This window comes from Ambystoma mexicanum, chromosome 9 (genome assembly GCF_040938575.1).
Source record: "Ambystoma mexicanum isolate Mex_15411 chromosome 9, UKY_AmexF1_1, whole genome shotgun sequence".
Lineage (NCBI taxonomy): Eukaryota > Metazoa > Chordata > Amphibia > Caudata > Ambystomatidae > Ambystoma > Ambystoma mexicanum.
In genome coordinates, this window is record NC_090931.1 from 1003429283 (window position 1) to 1003451263 (window position 21981).

Sequence of the window (21981 nt, forward strand, 5' to 3'; positions counted from 1 at the left end):
AAATACATCCAGTTCCTGTAACAGTGCTTACCACCTTAAAGAAACTCTTGGACTACATCAAAAAAGAAAATACCATTGAACCCATTGAGTCTACTCAGTGGTTGATTCCTGCAGTTCTAATACAGAATAAAGAGACCAACAAGTGGAGGTTATATGTTGCCCTTTGGAGTTTGAACCAAGAGATAGTGAGGGACTACTACCATTGCTGAGCCGATCCAAACGTATCCTTATGGTGAAAAAAGCAGCACACATCACCAATATGGGCATGGGAAATGCATACCATCAGAAATCTTTGCATGCAGATTCCCAGCCTTTTACAGCCTTCATCAATATGTTAAGAGTGCTTCAATACTCCAGCATTCCATCTGGGATCTCCTCAATGGCTTCTCTTTTCCAAAATATGGTGGATCACATGTTTGTGGGCCTCACCAATGTGGCCTACTTCCAAGATGATATGCTTATCTATAGGGGGATAGTGGAGAAGCACAATGCTATGTGTGACAATGTAGTGTCTAAATCTGAAGCTAAGGGCCTTAAATTAAACAAAGATAAATGCTTGTTCTTTTTTTGTTTGTTATTCAAATGTCCTCCTTTTACCATCTGCATGTGTTTCATGCCTATATGTATTTTGTTAAGGTGAAGGACTACAAATATTATAGTTCTGCGTGTACTGACAGTTGTAAATAAAGTCTCTGCAATACCAAACATACCTATCCTCTAAACCACTTTAGAGGATAGTCATCACACAGAGCTTAACAACATCAATACATGGAATATGATTAACATGAACCAAGTAGAAGATTAGGTAATGTTAAGAAAGGTTTTGACACGTGATGAATTTATACAAATCAACATGATGCAACTCATTTTGAGAGATGCATCGAGGAGACATTTTAGACTGTGAACAGACAGACTATATTTTCGAACGGTCAACGCAAGTCATATTGTTGTACTCTATGAAGGGAAAGAACCCATTTGCAATTAAAGGTATAAAACAACAACGATAAATTAATTAAAGAACATTAAATACAGCAGGACCATCATATTTGTAGCTTTTCAACTTCAAAAGGCACCCAATAGGCGTGACACATGTGTTTGTGGACAAAGGGGGACAATAGAAGAAGTGATTGAAGAACAGCACATGTTACATGAGTGCTTTACTAGAAATAAGGGCTAAATGATTATCTATGCTATGGATAATTTTAACAGCATTTATATTATATATTCTGTGTTTGAATTTTGGTCTGCAATAGATAGATGGCTTCCATTTCGTGACTCACCTAACCTAAACAAATCGGAACGAGTGCTGTGCTTGCTGGACTTCAGCAGTGACTGCAGGTTTTGGAAACCCTTTGAGCCACTAATTAACTTCTCATCCCCTGTGGGATATACAAGGCATGAATGTGCTGAAGCAGTGCGTGAGTGCCACATCGCTGTCACGCCTTTATTCAGTCAGGTGACGGTCAGGGCAGTTAGACCATGGCGGAACTGGAGATGAGTGCACACGACATCAATTTGCCTAGCATGGAGCTTCCAAATTCCTTTATAATAGTAAGTGAGTCATCAATGGCACTGCTGTGTAAATATGATTTAAAATGGACTAGAGACCTAGGGTCAATGTGTGTCAGACCTTTTTCGATCGAAGGTAGCACATCGAAGGCTCTGCATAGGAAGCACCTAGGAAGCACCTACTGGCTTTTGAGGGAGGTAAGACAATGAACCTTAATGAGTTGCCACTTTGGTCTAAGCTTATGACAGTCAATGATGTACCTATTATATCCCATCTGACATGACTGTGGCGGGATACTGAAAAACGCTTACGCCTCATGATTTTGATTGAGTAGCAAAATACTAATGGAGATGGCCCATTATAAATGTATGTTGCTGTAATATATTGCTTCAATTATTGCTTTTTGTAGTGTGTGCCTAAATGTCAAGAGTACATGTGATAAAATAATTCGATCGACCACCCTGTATGATGATAATTGATGTTAAACTGCTGAAATTAATTATTAATGATTTGTCTGCATGTTTGACCATTAAAATAAATAATTAAAAATAATAACAATATATTCTATGTTTGAGATTTTGATCTTCATAAAATAGATGGTTCCCTCTATGCAAATTGTACACCGCTGTATAGGTTGTGCTATGTCGGGAGTAAGTATAATGGATCAGTCGTGGTGTGATGTAAATTCTCACTTTATTGAGCAGTTACTTTCTTGAAGTAAGTTCTGTTTTAAAATAGTACTATTGGTTTTAAAGCAAGAATAAAACGCATCCTAGCTTGAGACCAGGAAAATTAGAAGTTTGCTGCCCTTAATTTATTTAGGTCTGAGGACAAGTAGTCAAAATGTCTGGGCAAATTGCTTTCTTTGTGCTGTATAATAGGACTGTCTCCAAAGGGGGCTGGCTGCTCACAAAGCACTGTCTCAGTGTGAGTGATGTCCATTGCCCATAATTTCCAGGTTTATGGCACATAAATGGATACAGCTTCCCTTTGTCTAATAGCATGCATGTTCCAGGCACTCTCTGATGTATTGTCCACACGGATTGAAGATTGTGCTGCTGTTGGACACCTTTTGCCAGTGTTTGAGCAAATGTTAAAATGCAGACAGCAAGGTAGGTTCCTTGCAGCATCCCGCATGAACCCTTATGCCTGAAAGAATCTACTTAACACATTCCTTTTTCCCTTTGGTTTGGAGGACTGGCAAAACCCAGGCTTGCTCCGGTATGGCTCACATCAATCAGAATACTCACGCTAGTAATGCCTATGCCCACAGAGTTTGATATCCATGCATCAACAGGGCTGGACATGTCCATTCATGACTACACCATTTACAATTTACATTTTTTTCTAAAATACTGCATCAGTGGCTCAGTACTAATGGCCACAGGTCTGCGCTTAGAAACCTCTGAGTATTTAGTGCGTTATAAATAACCACATATTACTATTATAATGTTGGCATTTTCAGAAAACATGCCAATTTTGGTAGAAGTGCATACATGATATTCTTTTGGTCACTCACTTTCTAGACTCACCTTTTTGTATGAAGTCATCTCCATACTGATGTTTTACTTCTGGGGGAAGCTGGTGAAAGGCGTCCATTTTCTCTCTGAGAACCCTTACAGGATCAGTTAGTGCTGTTTTGAACAATCCGGGTTCAATCAAAGACACCTTCACTCCAAAAGCTTTCATGTCGCGCCTGAAAGACAAACAGAGTTTCTAACGACATTGCAATTCATTATGCATCAGATACTAAGTTATTTACGTTTTAAACATTGGCATTGATAGGGGTTCAAAAAAGGTTTGTTTTGAAGAAGATAAGTCAGGCAAAATAACTTCACACTAACGCTACAAATTCGATGGCTGTTCTGGCTGTTCATTTTGCTCCAGCTAAATGTGCTTAGGTTTCTTAGCAGCTGGTCTTTTGAATTGAATCGATAATTATGAGATACATTGCAAAAGAGAACACTTACATGTATAAGGTGGGGTATCCCCAACTATGCACACATTGTTATGTGCAGATAATACCATAATTCATGTGTGATACAAGGTATCCATTTGTCCTTGGTAGCAGAGGAAACAAATACAAGCATTGAAAAGGTTTCCCCCACAGTCACCCTAGTGTACTGCATGCGTCCATGGATAAGGTTGTTCCATACCCAGCCCAGCCCCGCCCATTGAGGACGGACAATATTGAGATCTTGGGCCCTGCACTGGGGGCTCTTTTTCACAGCTAATTTCTCTTTGGCGTCTTCTACTGTGAACGCAAGAAGACCTGCATCCTGACTCTCCTCAAAAAATCGTCAGATGAGCTGGTGGCGCCCTATAAGTATGGCCCTATTGACGTGATTGGCCCTATTTGTTAGTAAAATCATAAGACAGTCCTATATTTACCAGATTCATGCCTTCACTTACAACTATGGCCTGTTGCATGACAATCCAGCCCATGAAAGGCCCTGAGGTTGTCCTCTTTATAGTAGAAGAAGTCCTGAGGTTGCTTGGTAATAAATATCCTGCTTTCCACATCCCACCTGATCTGTCTTCAGCCTTTAAAACCATCAACCACTCCACCATTACTGATGCCTGGGAAGTGCGCCCTGCCCCACTGTGTTCTTTTATTGTTCACCATGAAGCTGTGGTTGCTTTTGTTGTTGTTGTTGTTTTGGTCTCCTGTGTCGTGCCCTGCACTTTTCCCCTCCCATTTCCTTTGCGCTTGTTAGGTCTGCTTCTTTCCTCTCTCCCCTCTTCCACCTTCCACTTTGGGCACCACAAAGTGATTTCACAAAGGTGCCTTACAAATCAAAAATAAATGAATACAGGTCAATATGCAACCATAAGTGGTCTTTATTGCACAGTAGATGGGAATCTCTGGTGTTGACCCGTTGTAAAAGCATACCTGAGCTCTTTGGTGGGTTTACGGGGCCTAGCAGGTGCTATCCTTATAAGAGCAAAGCAGGTGCTCTGAGAAAAATACAACTAGTGCTTCCACCTAGAGTGGAGCTTGTTAGCACACATTCCAGGACCCCCATATTCACAAAACGAAGACAGTATACACACAAACACAATGCAATGCAACAATTAAAATAACTCAATCACAGAGTCAGTGGATAAATGAATACACGTCACAGTAATGGTGATTCAAAATATCTTTGATGGGTATTACTTTTATTTTCCGATTACTGTAAACAGTAGGTGATGCATACATCTCGTAACTGATTGCCAATTGACTGTATTGGAAAAAGGCTCTTGGAGTAAATGGAACACTTTTATGAAACGTAACTAGGCCTCTGCACAGCTTCTAGCCATAGCTTGCAGATAAAAATACACCAATAAATCACTTTTACATACTATTCAGTAATCTAAGCGTTGAAAGGGTGCATTAAAGCAGTGAAACACAACTAAAAAATAGTCGATCCAATGTTTGTTTATGTTTCCAGTTCATTTGGCCCAGCACTATGTATGTAGGCAGTTCCTGATCATGTTTATATTGAAACCATCGGTGGAGGGACCCTTACTGCTAGATATGGTGCTCTGTGTGGAAAACCCCTCAAAACCACTGGCGAAGAAATATATGATTGTATTCAATTTATGTGCACAAAAAATAAATAAATATGAATCTTTTTAGAACAATTCTATTTTCTCACAAAAGTAGCATCGTTCAAAGACTTATAAATCCATTCCACATTCTCACTTTCAGTTCATTCTCTTTGCTTTAAAAAAAATGGCTAAATCCATTATTAACCCCTTCTGTTCCATATTCATTCTGAAAAAGATTTCTTAAAACATCTATACAAAGAGTCATCTACATGTAGTATGTTCTCATCTTGTATTGCTGTAAACTCTTCATTTATTATTGAACATATACATCATGACTTTTCATTTCTTATTATTTATGTTTATCATGCCAACATTACCTTGTTCCAGTTCTATGTTTCACTACTGCTGAAGATTCTACAGGAGCGACTAACTGTGTAGAGAGGTTTATACTACATGTAAATTAACTAGTTATTTGAGGTCACTTTCCACAGTAGGCCTCATCTGTAGGAATATAAACTACACAAATTGCAGTTACTGCAATTTGGTCAAAACAACCTCTGAAGTTAATGCAAAGGTTAATTCATTGTTTAATGAATATAGGGACTTTAACTTAATTAGGTGAATATGTTTGAAAGTTCCCAGGGCAAGGGAGGTGAGGAGGCCTTAGGGGAGTGTGAGAGCTGGCACAGATGAGAGGGGATGTGGTGAGTGCCTGGCGGGACAAAAACAGCTTTTTTCTTTCCCAGACGGTTTTCTGATTTTCACAGCTTTAATACTACACATAACTACTGATATCTGTAGTCCATACTAAACTAGACATCCGGGTCTCCCATCCATGCAGTAACCGGACCACCCTATTTAGCTTCAAAGTCTGGAAGGGGCCGACCCCTACAGGCCATGTTGCCTAATAAATAATCACAAGTTACAAAACCACTTCTGTATGCTGTGTGTTTTCTTAGTTTTACCTTATAATACACGAAGAAAACACACGGCATCTGCATTATTATTTTTTAAACTTTGCCCACTGTGAGTTTTTGAAAGTATTGCACTCTAAAGGTCAAGCTGCCCAGAGGCCCACATGAAAAGAGCAGCTGTCTCTGGTAAGGAGCTGCTAATACAGTATAACCTATATATACATATATGTTATAGGGCAGCGATAGCCACCCTATAGTTAAGAAGGAGAGTCGGACTCCCATAGGAACCCCTTAAAATTCTTTTGTTAATAACATTTAATTTGAGTAACGTATTTGACAGAATTTTCAAAAGTGATTAAGGACTCGTGCCCCCCCCCCCCGACTGCAAAGTTTTGTAAAGATCCGTTAAAAAATAAAAAGGTTATCGAGAAAACAAATAAAATGTTTTTCCAAAGTTGCAGCCTACTTCACATTGATTTTCCCATAGACAAACAAGGTCAAGTTTTGCCAAAGTGCACAGCCCAAACCGCTGGATGGATTTGGACCATCTCTGAAAACAGCTTCATAACTGGTCTAAAATAACTTGAGCACGAAACGTTATGTCCCCTTCTCAAAAATAGATAGCTATATCTCTGGTAAATTACCAAAACTGGGGGTTTTTAGAAATGAAAAAGTCTCCATCTTTTTTTTCTTCTTGGTGAGCGATATAACCACTGCTATAGCCAAGCATACCGTCAAATGAAAAGTTGTTAAAAAGCTATTTGCAGGTTAACATAATTGCAAATGACATTAGTCTAGAGGCGGGGAGGTGGTTGGAGGACACCAAGTGAAATTTGGGAGTTATAGGAGGTCCAGGGATTGAGCTTGCAAAAAAAAGCTTTCAGAAACCTTGGTTTGGCCTCGAATAGCCAACATTTCAAATGAAACTGCGTCATGGAAACAGCGTGTGTGGAGGGGGATATGGGAGAGGGTAGGGAAGGTGAGGAGACCTTGGTAGTGGGTTGTATACGAATTGTTCGAATAACAATTGACCTTCTGCACAATTGACCGAATTTAAACGGTCGATTAGGATATATATGCGGGGGGAACCCCCTGCAGCTCCCCACCCAATCCAAGCCCACCCCAACCCCCCCAATTCTCTTACATTATTATTACACCAACCCAACCAATAATATATATTAAAATGACCATACGGACAATTGTGCAGAAGGTCAATTAGGACCCCTATTATTCGAACAATTGTGTCATTCGAACAATTGTAAACGAACAATTCGGGTAATACCTGGTAGTAGTGTTGGGAGGTGGTAGTGAGTGGGAGGACACTTGGTTTGGGTTTTGGGGGCCCAGGGAGGAATTTTGTTCACATAATCGTTTTTCCCGATAAACACGGTTATGTAGGACTACAGATAGCCATGGGTATGAGTAGTTCCATGCCTGATTTTGGGGTGTTTGTGTTCTATTCCTTTTTTAAAGATATTTTTATAGGTATAGTGACGTTGGGGTGAATAATCACTGGCCATGGCCAAAGGCCATGGTCAGTAAAACGGTAGGTATTTGGGAGTCTTTTTTTGTTTCCAGACTTTCCACCATGTGAGACAGTGGAGATAAAAATATGAAAATTGTCAAAAAACTCAATGCAATGAGGAGTGTGGAATGGAAATTCTTAGAAGAAAAATATAACAAAGTAAAATTATAGAGGGTGAAATGGAAATTCTTAGAAGAAAAATATAACAAAGTAAAATTATGGATAGATGTGAAGATGTTATATTCTGACCACTGTATATTACCTACATTTCATGTATATAATTTGAAATACTATTCTGGTTATCTGTACATTATTGAATCATTCTTTTGCTTTTGTCATGGAATGTTTTATTGGTAGTGTACTATACTTCGATCTTCTATTGCAGTTTATATATTTTAAAATGTAGGTTACACGGAGTACTGTTTATTTACATATATGTGTATATATCAAATAATATATATTATTTGTAAAAATGAATAGGTAGCCACTTCAGCCATCCTGCTCTAGTTTTAGATGTCACATCCAATGGCCCTCATTACGACCCTGGCGGAAAGGGGTTTACGCCGGCGTAAAGCATGGCGTACCTTTCCGCCTGACTACGAGTTCCCGTAGCGCCATGGTGATTTTTACACCTGCTTTTTGCAGGCGGAAAAATCCATGGCGCTACGGGACTTGTTGTTAATTACGCCACCGTAATTTATGGTGGCGTAATTAACGCCTTCCCCACTCCCATTATACCCTATGGGGCAAAAATGGGAATGGGGAAGGGTAAATGGGGATTGGGGACTTACCGCCCCGCCAAGGTCGGAATGGGGCGGTAAGTCCGCCAACCACCATGGCGGAGTTGGCAGCTTAGCGCCATGGACCATGGTGCAAATTGCACCATGGATCTCCGCCAGGGTCGTAATGAGGGCCAATGTATTTTAGCCTTTGTATTCTCACCCATGTTACTTTGTCTTGTGTAATTGTACCCATTAAAGGTATCCTCACCTAGTATACTGTCATGTATACTCTCTTTATCATCACCCATCTTACATAACCCCATGACCTTTCATATAATGTATTGACATTTTAATTACCATTGTATCACTACTGTCTCTTTCGTCATTGATATTCCATACTCAGATTATTAAAAGAAAAATCATCATATTACCGTGGCTAGACAAATAGGGGTGTGATTGGTGTATTCAGGAACATGCCTAGCAACAGCAATGGCTGGCGTGTTTTCCTGCAGCTGCCAGCAATAGATCACTGCGTAGTGTTGCTACCCGTGGGTATAAATGACAGACTATGCAGCCGCAGCTATAGGATATGGGTTGTTTGACCTAAAAAGCTTGACCTACTGCAGATTTGACCAAATTCTTTTGGATTAAATATTTTTGGCCTACTGTGGCAGGAGACCCCCTGCAACCCGTTGTAATGCGGGGGAGAGACCCCCATGCCCTCCAACTTCCCTTCACCTGAACCTATTCCCTTACCCCACCCCACAACTTTTAAAAAATTAAAATATACCATTTAACCAATCAAATTGGACCAAAAAGATGTGGTCAAATTGGGGCAGGTCAAGTTGGAATTAGGTCAACTATGCCAATACCGTGGCTATATACCAGAAAATGGCACGTGTGCTTTGCGGATGTGTGGTACCATGGCTATCTGACATTTTGGGTGGAACAGCTTCATAGACACATTGAGTGTTTTGAGGATTGGGAGGTGGCAGGGGAATTGAGGAGGACCATGGGCATTGGGGGTGGGGAGTTGTAGTCCTGTTAGGAACACTTGTTTGATGTTTGGCTGAGTGAAACTGTGGGGTACATTTACCAGCCCAACAGAAATCCCTGCCTCACAAAACTGCATTTTAGCAGTTACAGAAATAATGGCTGCGCTGTAGCGGCTGAGCACATATTTCTTTGCATCAAAACTGCATTTTTAGCAGTTACAGAAACCATGGCTGCGTTGTGTCTGCTGTGCACATATGGGGCGAGATGGAGCACAGACACCCCGGGAATGGCTTCAGAAAGAAAGCTTTTTCTCCCTGGCTATGCATCAATTACAAAAGAAAACTATTTCCAGCATCTTTCCATGCCCTGAAACTGATCTGATCTGTCAAGGCTTATCTGAAAATGTGTGTTAGAGAAACCACATCTTGTGAAATCCCCCTGTAAAAGGAGCATGTGTAAATTTGTTTTGCAAAGGCAGTGAAATAATACTTTTTAAAGCAGAAAACGTGAAATCATCCAAGATACTCGCACAAAAACAGTATATTATGGGTGGAGCTGGGGTGTATATTATATTTATTTACTAAAGACTTGGTTTCTGTGAAAGAAAGTAAGGAAGAAAAAAATGTGTGTTTGAAAACAGCAGAATAAAGGGGCCTGGGCAGGAAATTCAAAGGCACTAAACCTTCCTGGGAATGGAATCTCCTCCACAAACTATGAAAGGGCCAAGGTGTGAGAATTCACGACTGACTGGCATTTCTCCAGCAAGGGACAATGGACCAAGAGGAATCAGCACTTCACAGAAAAGTGTGAATTCCTTGTGACATCTCTCCTCAGCTGCATCTGCCAGAATCAAAGGGTGCTATGGTAACCCTGTTGCCCAGAAGTGACACAGAGGCGGCAGGATCGCTGTGGACATTTTACAGACCGTCCTCCAGTGACAGATGCCATCCATTGGATTTAAAAGACTTTTTATATTAAAACATTTATTTCAATAACCTAAAGAAGCAGTAATGTAAAGTTATGACAGTTTTAATGTAATTTGTTTACCAATAAGACCAAGTTGGTCTTCTTGACATGTGGTGGGCATGAACAACAGGAAAAAGCATTTCTGGAAAAAGCGTATATGACACAGTTATGAAAGTTGATGAAAATATGCCCAACATTAATAGGCTTCTGTGTATCCATTTGTAGATTTTTAGGGGAAATGTTTTCCATAGAAATGGCGAAAGATTGCCAGAAGGACAAAATAGCATTGCACAATCTTGGGACTTGGAACGGTATATTCCTTGTAAAATGTGGGGTCTGCCCATCTGATTTTCGGGAGGCTAACAATTGTGAATATAAGCGTGTTGTCTTATAACTGATTTTGGCAAAAGAAACTGTGGTAAAACAAAGCACATCATAAAAACACCAACACTAAAACTGATGTCACTTCCCTGGGTCCAATCTGCTTACAAGGAGGCAGCAACATCCACAGCCTGACCTATCCCATCTTAGAGGTATGTCCAGCTTAGTTCTTCCCATTGTAAAAATCCTCTGATGTCATCTGGTTTATAAAAGGAGGAAGCTTAGGGAAAAACAGGACATTCAAGAAACAGACTTCCAAAAATCCACATCCAGAGATCCAGGCATTCCACATTCACCATGCAAGACTCCAGAGCCAGGCCAGAGGTAGCTGATCTTATCCAAGCAGAACCTCCTATCCAGGCAGAACCATTTATCCAGAATTAACACCTACAAAAATCCCAATAATTCAGGGAGAAGGAGGAAAGGCTGCAGACCCTGTGGGAGAATCCAGTGACCAGCACTGTCTTTGCCCAGCTGATGCACCCACTGTCCACTGAGACCAGACCCTGGTTGCCTCGCTGTGTCCCTAGAGGAGAGCCTAGCTGCTGTGCAGTGACCAGACCCTTTGCCCACTGTCCAGAGACCCGATTAGCTGTTCAAACTACCCAATTCAAGTGCTTCTTGTAAGTATCACCCCACCCCAATATCTAAAAGCTGCATACACCATTCTGCTACTTTGCAATTTGTCCAACCCTATAAGAAACCCTATAAGAAATCCTATAAGTATCCTAGTAAATTCTTAAATTGTCAGAATCCTCTGTGTGTCCTGTCCTTAGAAAAATCTGTGTTAGTCTCGATGTGTTAGCGAAATTCTTTCCAAATCATTTCAGTCCGTTGTGTAAGTCCTTAGTACCTTGTTGAATAAATAAATTAATTTCCCACAGAGATGAACGCAGCATGGATAGGTTAACCTTGCAAATGAACCTCCTTGCATACAGTGTCTTTCTTTAAAAATACCTAGCCACTAAAATGCAGGTGCAGTAGAACCAATCATTTTGCTAAAAAAACCGAGTTGCTTGTGAAAGTGTTTCCTTTTTAAAACCTGATTTTTCCTTTCCACTAAGAATCCCATATTGTCACCCATCCAGAGTCACCCTTTCGCTTTAGTATCATACCTGTTAGGTGCCTTTGTACCTCACCAACAAAACCGATTTCTGATTCTGTCTGTTTAGCTCATTTCTGAAGTTGTTTGCCTATTTTAAACCCGTGAAAATGAAGAAATTGCTATTTTGCCACCTGTGATTCTTGCTGCACTGTTTTTCCTTTCCAAAGTCAATTTTCTAAACTGTATGCCTGTTGTTTATTACTTTGCCTTGTAGCTTGTCCATTTTCTGGCTTCTTTAGTCAGACATTCTTGTGTTATTCATTTAACCGCACATGTGAAATAACCATTCAGTAATTCCGAGTGCCATTTGGCAAATTTTTCAAGAGTTCTCAATCCGATTTTGGCCTCCCATTCAGGGGTGCTAGGTCGGATTTTCATCCTGATTTTTGCCTGGTATACTTGACTCCTTGCTACCCCTCTCCACCCACACAAAACCTGGTTAACAGGGGTTTCAGGGACTGTTGCAGGGGGAATGCCTAACTGTGGTGCCATTTGAAAATACTACCCAACAAGTAATCTTGTTTTCATTCATTTGTGCATTGTGTATCTGATGTTAGAAGGTTAAACTAAGTGTATCCTATCATTTTACTGTGTAATTATCACGACACTGGTGATTGCTGCCCTATATGTAATGTGTTTGATTTTTATCCAAAGCTAAAAATAATTAAATATTTTATTATTACACACCGGTCTGGTTCATGGTCCATTGCGACACGGGGTGTACGTTAAGGGGGGGGGGGGGTGTGAGATGGGTTGGGTGCCTTCTCAAAAACGGAATCTGAATGTAATGAACTTGAAAGAATGTTTATTGTGCGCCACATACCTTGCCAGTAGAAAGAATCCTGGTCTAGAGTGTGCCGTATCTTTAAATACCGTGTCAAAACTACCTTTCTTATTAAAAATTCTTCGGCATATCCGCGGCTAACAATAACCATCAATGAGACTTTTCTATAACTGTGTCTATAGAAAGCAGGTGCGTGGAGCATCAATGCTTTTCATCATCTTATTGGTTGTTATTGTTGGTGTGGCTATTGTTATAGCTGCATCTTTTGCACCACGCATTTTCTGTGCAATAATCATATTGTTATGTGGGTGATACAGCACAGAATTTCATTTGTGCTTGTTATTTCTTGTGCTTATGTGTTCCCTTGTTTTATTTGAAGTTATGAAGGTTGGTATACTGAATTTCGTTTGATGCATAGCCGCATCGAATACCCACAGCTACGAGAGATGCTGGGCAGGGATAAACAAAAAAAGTCATCTGTGACTGATTGTTATTGGTTGTTACTGTTCTAATTGTGTTGCTGTCTTTGATGGGTTGTGGTGCAAATGTGTCATCCATTTTAGTACTTTTGTTAGTCCATAGTCATTTTTTTATGGTCTTCGTTTTGGAAAGTATAAAAGCTACCATATTGTGTAATATTTTCATTTTGATTGCAGAACTCCTTCTGTACATATGCTGAGTGTGTGGCTGATGTGGAAGTGAGTGGCAGTAAAGATTTAAATATTTTGCATGTAGTTAGATTAAGGGCTGATTAATGTTTGATGCCTTTTTTTACCTTTCACTGACTTGCTGCTTAGAAAATGTGTGACAGTAATATTTACTACTACTATAAGATGCCATGGTTTGGAACTATTTTGCACACACCCAGATAAAGTGTTAGTTTATTCTTGATGTATTTTTTTTAACTTTCACTAACATGCTGTTTAAAAAAAATATTTTTACATCAATAGCATTTATATGCATCTATTTCATTTTCTGTATGCAGGTTTCTGATGGTAAAGTTTTACCTCCTTGTACTTGTCCACTGGTTTGTTGATTGTGGACCATGCGCTCTCACTTTGTATTGAACATCAGTCTTCCTATAGGGATCCTCCACATCATCCCAATGGGATGAACAAGGTGCTGGATCAAATTTGAGATTCCCAAACTTTGAGATGGTTTATTAGATTCCCCTCTGCAACACCTTCCCACAAAAAATGCACTGCATTTCCTCAATGTCCTTTTTACTCCGTTGTTCCTTGATCCGAAAATACTGCCAACTATCAGCAACAGTCTGGAGGTAAAGCAGAAGGCACCCACATCACATCTTCCTTGCTGCTGTTCCCATACATACTTAAACGTGAGGCCATGGATAAAAAACCAAAACTGTAAAAAAAGACATCACAAAAAGGAGTCTGCCACTTAAAATGGAAAAAACTTAAGATGAAAAAGATAAGTTGAAATAAAACAAATCACAAACTATAAATTGTTTACCCTATGTACTGGTGTGCACTATACTGTCACTCTTTATGTGCAACCCATCCTTTGCCTCTTTTATAACCTTATTTATCCTACTCCAGTTTTAAATAAACCACCCGCTGTATTTTCAGCTTGTGTATTTTCATCCTCCCTACTGCATTATATGTATCAGTATCCATTGAATGTATGTCCACCTACTGTACTCCCACCCATTTACCTTATGCATTATTTAATGTATTTTTTCTTTAATCCATCTTGGATGTATTGTCCCAATGACTCAATGATTACTATGTGTGAAGATAACAGCCCTGTTGTATGCACTAATGCTGTATCTTATATAATGCATGTGATGCACTACGTACGAGATATGGGGGTCACAAAAACATGACTATTTCATTGTGTTTCATAAAGTGTGTGTGTTTCATTTTCTTTTTTCACAGATAGATCAATATTGCTGTATGTTACCTTTTCTAAATTCAGTCAACATATTCACAGCCTCTCTACCTCAGACATTAACCATATTCCCATCTCTTTATTCTTATTCAATTTACATATATACTTAAAAACTTTTGACCAAATATGGAAAACAAACATACATAGGCACAACAAGAATTAAGCCTCTTGCCACAATGTATCATAAAGGCTGAAACTTTGTGCTTATGAATAGATATCACTATATCCATGAGGCCAACAGACAACTTAATGACAAGGCTTGCTAAGAAAAACTGGCTCACAATCCGATGAGAATTCTGAAACAAAAGGTGCCAGATATTCTCGCAGAATGGATGGAGAAGGGCATGTTGGAGGACCAAGATCTAAAATTTCTTTACAAACCACACTCCACTGCTCCTATGATATATTTCCTGCCCAAAGTACACAAATGCACCAACAAACCACCAGGCAGACCAATTGTTACTCTCACAGGATCACTCCTTGAAAATATGTCGAAGTACATCGACAAAACACTTTTTCCTTTTGTACAGTCATTACCCTCTTACTTAAGAGATACAAAGGACTTCCTATCTAAAATAGATGAGTTACCCTGTGAGCCTGATTACATCCTGGCCACTATGGATGTGGTTTCACTCTACACATCAATAAAACATGAATGAGGTATGCAGGCCTGCGCACAATACCTCAATACCAGATCCTTGAACTATTCTAGACATTCCGAGATGATTTTGGCTATGATCCATCTCTCCCTGACAAACAATGTATTCCTGTTCAACCACAAATATTACATACAAAAACAAGGAACGGCGACGGGCATTACTTTTGCACCACCCTACGCCAATCCAATGATACTGGGAAAAGTATGAGGCCTGGAAAGAGGAAAATGAAAGATACACAAGTAAGGTCATAATGTGGTATCGCTACATTTACGACTTTTTCATAGTATGGAAAGGAACTTCGAAAGAATGGATTGAATTTGTAAAACATCTCAATGTCAATGCTTTCAACCTTAAATTCACCGAAACACATAGTCCTAAGGAGGGGCTTTTCCTCGATGTCACAGTATTCATGGAAAATGGGCAATTGAAAAGTCAACTATTTAGAAAACCCGTAGGAGAAAACATTCCTCTGCATGCAAGAAGTGCACACTCAAATAATCTTATTGGGAGTATCCCCTATGGGCAATTATTCAGCTTCGTAGGAACTGCTCAAAGATGGACACATATGATAAACAATGCAAAGTGACAACCTGGGGCTTTAAACAACAATGTTACCCGAAATGGTCATATAGCGGGCATTTATAAAGGCACAAGCGTGTGAAAGATCAGCACTGTTGCTAGATGAAAACGATACGAAAAATAACCAAAAAGGAAAAGAAGTGACATGTTTGGTGTTAACATATGGGCAATCAGCCAAAACAGTAAAAAACATTCTAAGGAAATGTTGGAATGCATTAATGGTCGATAATGATCTTAATAATGCATTAGGTACACGCCCTAACATCCACTTTCGTAGATGCAACTCCATCAAGGACAATCTAGGGAGCAGCTACATAGCAAGTGAAGTCAGTACAATCCAACCGACGTGGCTTGGACAAATAAATAAGGGTTTTTACAAGTGCACAAGATGCAAAATCTGTAAATTTGCAGATGAATCCGCCACATACTGACATCTGGTTCTTGATAGATACATAACCATTACCAACAGGATAACATGCGGATCAGAGTACATTGTGTACATACTGAAATGTACATGCAATAAATGGTATGTATGGAGCACGAAATGCAAACTAAAGATACGGATCCTACAGCATGTCAGAGCAATCAAGAATAGGGATTTTGCATACACCATAGCAAAACACTTTTGGGAGAACCACAATGGAAAACTGTGTGACTTTTCCTTTTTTGGACTGCAGCAAATTGAAATTGGACGAAGGGGCAGCAATAGAGAAAAATCTCTGAGACAACATGAGACTCGATATATTATTGATTTAGAGAGCAAATCACAACTATAATCATAATACTGATGAGGAACTCTACGCTTCTTGGGAGAATGTTAATTTCCTATTAATTTCTAGTTGCACATGACAGAATCAGCTATGTTTTGGTGTACTTTTCTGGTCTACTTTTTTGACCAATAATTACTTTTTTGATCTATAATTTCTTTCTGAGAAATGTTTTCTATGTCCCTTCCCTTTTGTACTACTTCTAAAAAAGTTTCATTTTTTACTTCTCTCTATCGTTTGCTATGTTTATGTTTTCAGTCGTTTCAGTTTTTTCAGAACAGCCTTATTGAAGAGCGAAGTTTTTCAAAACAGAATAATGATGAAAACCTCTTTGGCTATCACCAACAAATTATGGTGGCTTCAAGTGCAGGATTGTTTATATTATTTCCAACATTACTAATTATTTTGTTGTTTTGTAATATTTTAATATTTTTCATTGTTTGAGATAATCGATGGGTTTTAAAATATGCTGAGAGAAACACAAGTTTTGCATGTAAATGCTTTTAGACGCTTGAATGCAAATGTCATCACTACCTCTTTGTAATGTTCATTGTGACCAAGATGATTGCCCAGTCCTCGTTTCCACTAACACTCAGTTGGCATAGGGTCTAGAGACGCAGATAACATGATTCTCAGCCTCACAACATCTTTAGTGGTATGGCTTTTTATCCCAACATAAGTTGTCACACATATGCACTTTGCAATCCATGTGCTAAGGAGCTGTGACGTATAGTAAGACTTAGTTTGTACTATTTTATGAGATGGACAATTTACCATTTGTTGACATATTAGATACTGGGGACAATTGTGCCGGGCAGTGTTTACGGTAGCACTATGCACTTTACTGAGTATAAAATAACATAGGAGACGCGCTATGCACTTTTTTAATACAGAGTATTTGGGCACCATGCACTTTATCGAATATAATATAACATAGGAAATTGCACCATGCACTTTACTATAACAGAGCATCTTGTCAAATTACTCATGTGGACACTACATGGGGATGCATATTTACTTGTGGTTCCCTGGACATAAGTGATTGAGTATTGAACTCTGTAATTGACTACATCACAGATGTGGAATGCAAGAGCCATTATAACGAATTGGGCAGTTGATAACATAAAATGTTTATTGGGCACTTCAGAAATTAGATATAGTTCCTGGAGTATATCCATGAAATAATAGAGTAAAGGAGGAACCGGACAACATGTAACAAGTATTTTACATCAGACCTACTTGATGCATTCTGCTGATAGTAATGGAATGAGGGGTGTATTCTGCACTAAGTGTTGACAGCAGCAGCGATTTAACAGCCTAACCAACATAGAGGAGTGACCACATTTTGTTAACTGCAACCCTCTTTTTATGTTTATGTCACCCAAATAGCATATACCAATAAATTGTGTCTCTCAAAGCAAGCAAAATCACGTGATCAAGCCACGGGAGGTGGCGAAACATGTAATTTTTGCTGCGTCTCCCATTTTTGTATGCTGGGCGCAGGAAAGAAGCAACTATTTTAACAATGGACCGTGAAGAATAAAGTTTGAAAATTTAAATTGCTTGAACACGCTGGACTTTGGTGTTCATTTCATCTATCTGGGCAACAGCTTTTCATAAATGCAGCAAACACCCTGTGGTGCGTACGGCTCGTCTTTCGCTGACAGCTTTGTTGGTGAAATATTAGAATATATATATATATATATAGGTATGGTGATATATTTTATTTGAACATAGATGCATAACCACAGTTATCATATTGTTCAACGGGATGTTGAATTTTGGAGGCACAGTCAACCGCAGCAACGACTGGAGGCGAAAGCCGTGGGTTCAATGCGTCTTACCTGCAGCTATTAGGCCTCAATGTGCAGAAAAGCACACTTTATGCACCAAAGGAGTACTTTTCAAGAACTATCTATTACATACATTTTTATATAGGTATACAAACCTATGTGACTTACTCCCCTAAGTATCATCTTGTAACCACAGATATAGCTCTAGCCACGGTTATACTGAAAAAAATGTTGGGATGTTATTTCGTTCTATTTGTGTATTTACATGTGATACGAAGTATTAAAAGGACTGTTTTGGGTACTCTGAGTCTAGTATTTGAGCACGTTTGGAGTACTGCTTTGATGTTATGAAGGAACAATGCGTTTCCTTCATCGGTTAGGTGTACGCCGTCATGTGTTTTGAAATTGGCTCGTGTGATTGGCCCGTTCATTGATGCGGCTAAACAGGTAACCACAGCCTGTGATCCAATTGGCTGTCAAGAACAGGCGCAAAGCCGCGTACCCACGTCGATGCTTCTTTGAATGTGATTGGGCATTCCCTCGAGACGGCTAGGGCCACGTGCTGGAGGGTCTTCTCATTGAACCATGCGATTGGTCAATACTTTAGGTGCGAACACGTCGTTGCCCTTGAGCATACCCGCGTATACCGGAAACACATATGGGTTGGTTGTATCGCATAACTGTGGTTATACCCCTCTTCCAAGCACCTCTTTCCTGTTTTCTGTCATTGCTTTTTGTCTCTTGGTGGGTGAACTTCATTGTAAGCCTTCAGGAACTTTTAGAAAGTAGTACCTTCATTTATTCATTCCTTTTTTACCTCTTCTTCCTATACCTCTGTCCTTTGTCTTGTGCTTTGTATTTGGATATTTTTTGTTATTTTAGCTTGGTTTTTTTTGGTGGTTTTTTTAGGTTTTATGATATTAAGTGGCACAATCCTTTTTGTGTTGTGTAATTTTATAGTTTTCCTTTTTCTTCCATGGCCTTGCATTTGAAAATGACTATAACCAGCAGCGATGATGAGGTGATGTGGGTGGCTTTGGCATTACCTCCACAGAAAAAGCAATTCATGCATCACAGCAAGAAGGAGATTGAGGAAGTGATGTGCAACTTCAGTGGTAAGGTTTTGTGGAGGGGACATTCAAACAAGCCGTTGCAAACTTTGGGAACCTCAACGTTAATTCAACATCTCGTTCTGCATACATTTGGATGATGTGGATGAATCGTATAGGAAGGCTCATGTGAAACACAAGGTCAAAGCGCATGGAGCAAGATCAGCATACCAGTATTTATCATCTGCACCACAGTGTTCAAAACAATCACTAATTATTTTCCACCAATTAACATCCAACCTCAGCCCATCCTGCCTGTACCCAATCTTTCAAATCTTTTGGTGATGTACAAAGCCTGTCACTGCTTGATCGAGGTGGGAGGTGGCACCCTAGACGTTTTGGGCAAGACTCTTTCAGAACACAGATCCTTTAAGCAGTTGTGTGGTTCTGAACATATACATTTATTAAAAAAAACACAGAATATGTTGGTGACTTTGCAATTAGTTTACAGTACTTTCGATAAGCACGAAAGTAAAAGACAACGGACAGGAGTGATTATAATCAGTGGTAATACAAGGTAAGTATCAACCTCTGTAATATCGAGGTAAAGACTCCACATAGGGGCACAATCACATATGATGGTAGGAAAGACCTACAGTTGAACGAGGTGCACCCGGGACGGAGATTAGTCCAGGGCGTGGATAACACAGGGTGTACACAACAATTTCTACAGAACATACATGAAAAGGGGGTTTCACAGTTGTGTCACAGGGGATGGACACGGGGGTGTTTCAGCCAAAGCGGACTTGATTGGATCCTGTCTGTGTGTTGGCCTTCATCAAGATTGACACCAGTTGCGATGTTGTCCGTAATATCTGCTGCTGCAATAGCAGTGGGGTGCTGTAGACAATCCTAAATTGGTTACTGGATTGCGGGTGTGTAATGCACTTAGGGTGGGCCGTGGATTCCTGAAGGCTGGATTTGACTCAGGATCCCGCGAGCCGGAAAAGGGCCTGTGTAGGTCCCAGATCGCGATATGGCTGGTGCAGGCGTCAACGCGGGGTCCTCAGCGTGGAGTGGTTGCTGTTCCAGAATTTTTGAATGAGGTTAATATCAATCCCAAAGCACATGGAGGTGTGAAAATTGAATTTGTTGGTTGGTTTTCGGCCACCCTGAGATCCAAGGACAGAGAAGCCATGGGAAAAGTGTATGTGACGAAAAAGGGCAACACCCCTTTGTTGAGCTGGCCACATCAAAGGAAACTCAAAGTGAAATTAGATCCCAGTGCTGAGGAAACAGTATTCGCCATAGGAAATGTCAACTTTTAGAGAAAGTACTAATTGAGATATTTTCAGATGAAATACGCTAGCAAAATGGATTTCTGCACAAAATAAAAATGAAAAATGAATGCAAGCCAGTGGCGCAGAAACTTTGCAGCATCGCTCTGTCGATGAGGGAAGAGGTCAAACTAGAATTGAAGAAATTGGAAAGTCAAGGCATCATAGGGAGCATAGATGGGCGGAATGGGATTCATCTTTAGTAGTTTTGAGGAAGAAAACTGGAAAACTCAGAATTTGTGTAAACATGAGAGAACTTAATATATGTGTAGTTCCAGAGAGATATCCACTACCCAACATACAGGAAATTATATCGACTGTAAGTCCAGCAAAGTACTTCTCAACTCTGGACCTTGCATCGGCGTATCATCAAGTAAGATTACATGATGAAATCAAGTGCTGACAGCATTCATCACACCTGAAGGACTGTTTCAGTACAGGCGAATGCCATTTGGCTTAGTAACCGCTGCCTCAGTATTTCAAAAAGTAATGCACAAACTATTTAATGAAGACAAAGGAATCCTATGCTTTCAAGATGACTTCTTAGTCTATGCAGACAGTTTTAAACTTCACAACGAAAGATTGGACAGTGTCTTCAGGAAATTACATGCTGCAGGAATGACCTTGAGTCAGGAAAAATGCAAAATTAATAGACAAGAAATTGAATATCTAGGACACGTTATCTCATCAGAGGGGATATGTCCCAAAAGACAACTTGCTGAAGCAATTGAAAACATGCCTAGATCAGTTTCCTGTGAAGAAGTTCGAACCTTGCTAGGAATAGCAGAGTACTACTCCAAATGTATTCATGATTTTGCAAAACACACTGCCTCCATGCGCAAGGTTACCAAAGGGAAGAGTGTGTTTGTTTGGAGCAGGGCACTTGAAGAAGAGTTTGAATTTGTCAGGAAGGCCCTGGCGAGAGCTCCCGCACTACAAAACTTCAGGAGTAACAGGAAGATGATAATAACAACTGATGCTAACAATGTTGGTCTAGGCACAGTTGTAAAACAGGAAGAGAATGGGAAGGAATTTCTCATAGCCTTTGCCTCCAGACTACTGAAGGAAGCAGAGAAGTCACATGTCACCATTGAAAAAGAAGCATTAGCAATCAAACTTCATCTGAGGAATGTATTTTGAGTTCCTCGCTGATCACAAGCCCCTTGTGCAAATAATGACATCAAAGGGCCTCGATAAAGTGTCAGGCCGTATCAGGAGGTGGGTGTCTCAACTGCAAGAATACAATTGCACAGTAAAATAGTCTGGAGTGAAGAATTTTGCAGCAGACTGTTTGTCAAGGCTGACAACTGTGGTGGAGTTAAACAATGAAAAGAAAGATCAAGAAGTGGTCCTAGCAATAACCTCTGTGCCAGTGCTGCGAGAAGAATGGGAAGAAACCATGAGACAGGATACTTGTTTGATCAGACTCAAACAGAAATTGGAGGAAGA

At 39.8% G+C, this 21981-nt stretch overlaps 1 protein-coding gene across 1 annotated transcript in view; it reads right to left on the reverse strand.

The window, feature by feature from the left end:
- Window positions 1-21981, reverse strand: part of LOC138488885 (dehydrogenase/reductase SDR family member 9-like) — a 159388-nt gene that overhangs the window by 22242 nt on the left and 115165 nt on the right. The window contains exon 4 of the mRNA XM_069616255.1: window positions 3043-3206. Within this exon, the coding sequence (XP_069472356.1) occupies window positions 3043-3206 (164 nt within the window). The remainder of the gene's footprint in view (window positions 1-3042; window positions 3207-21981) is intronic.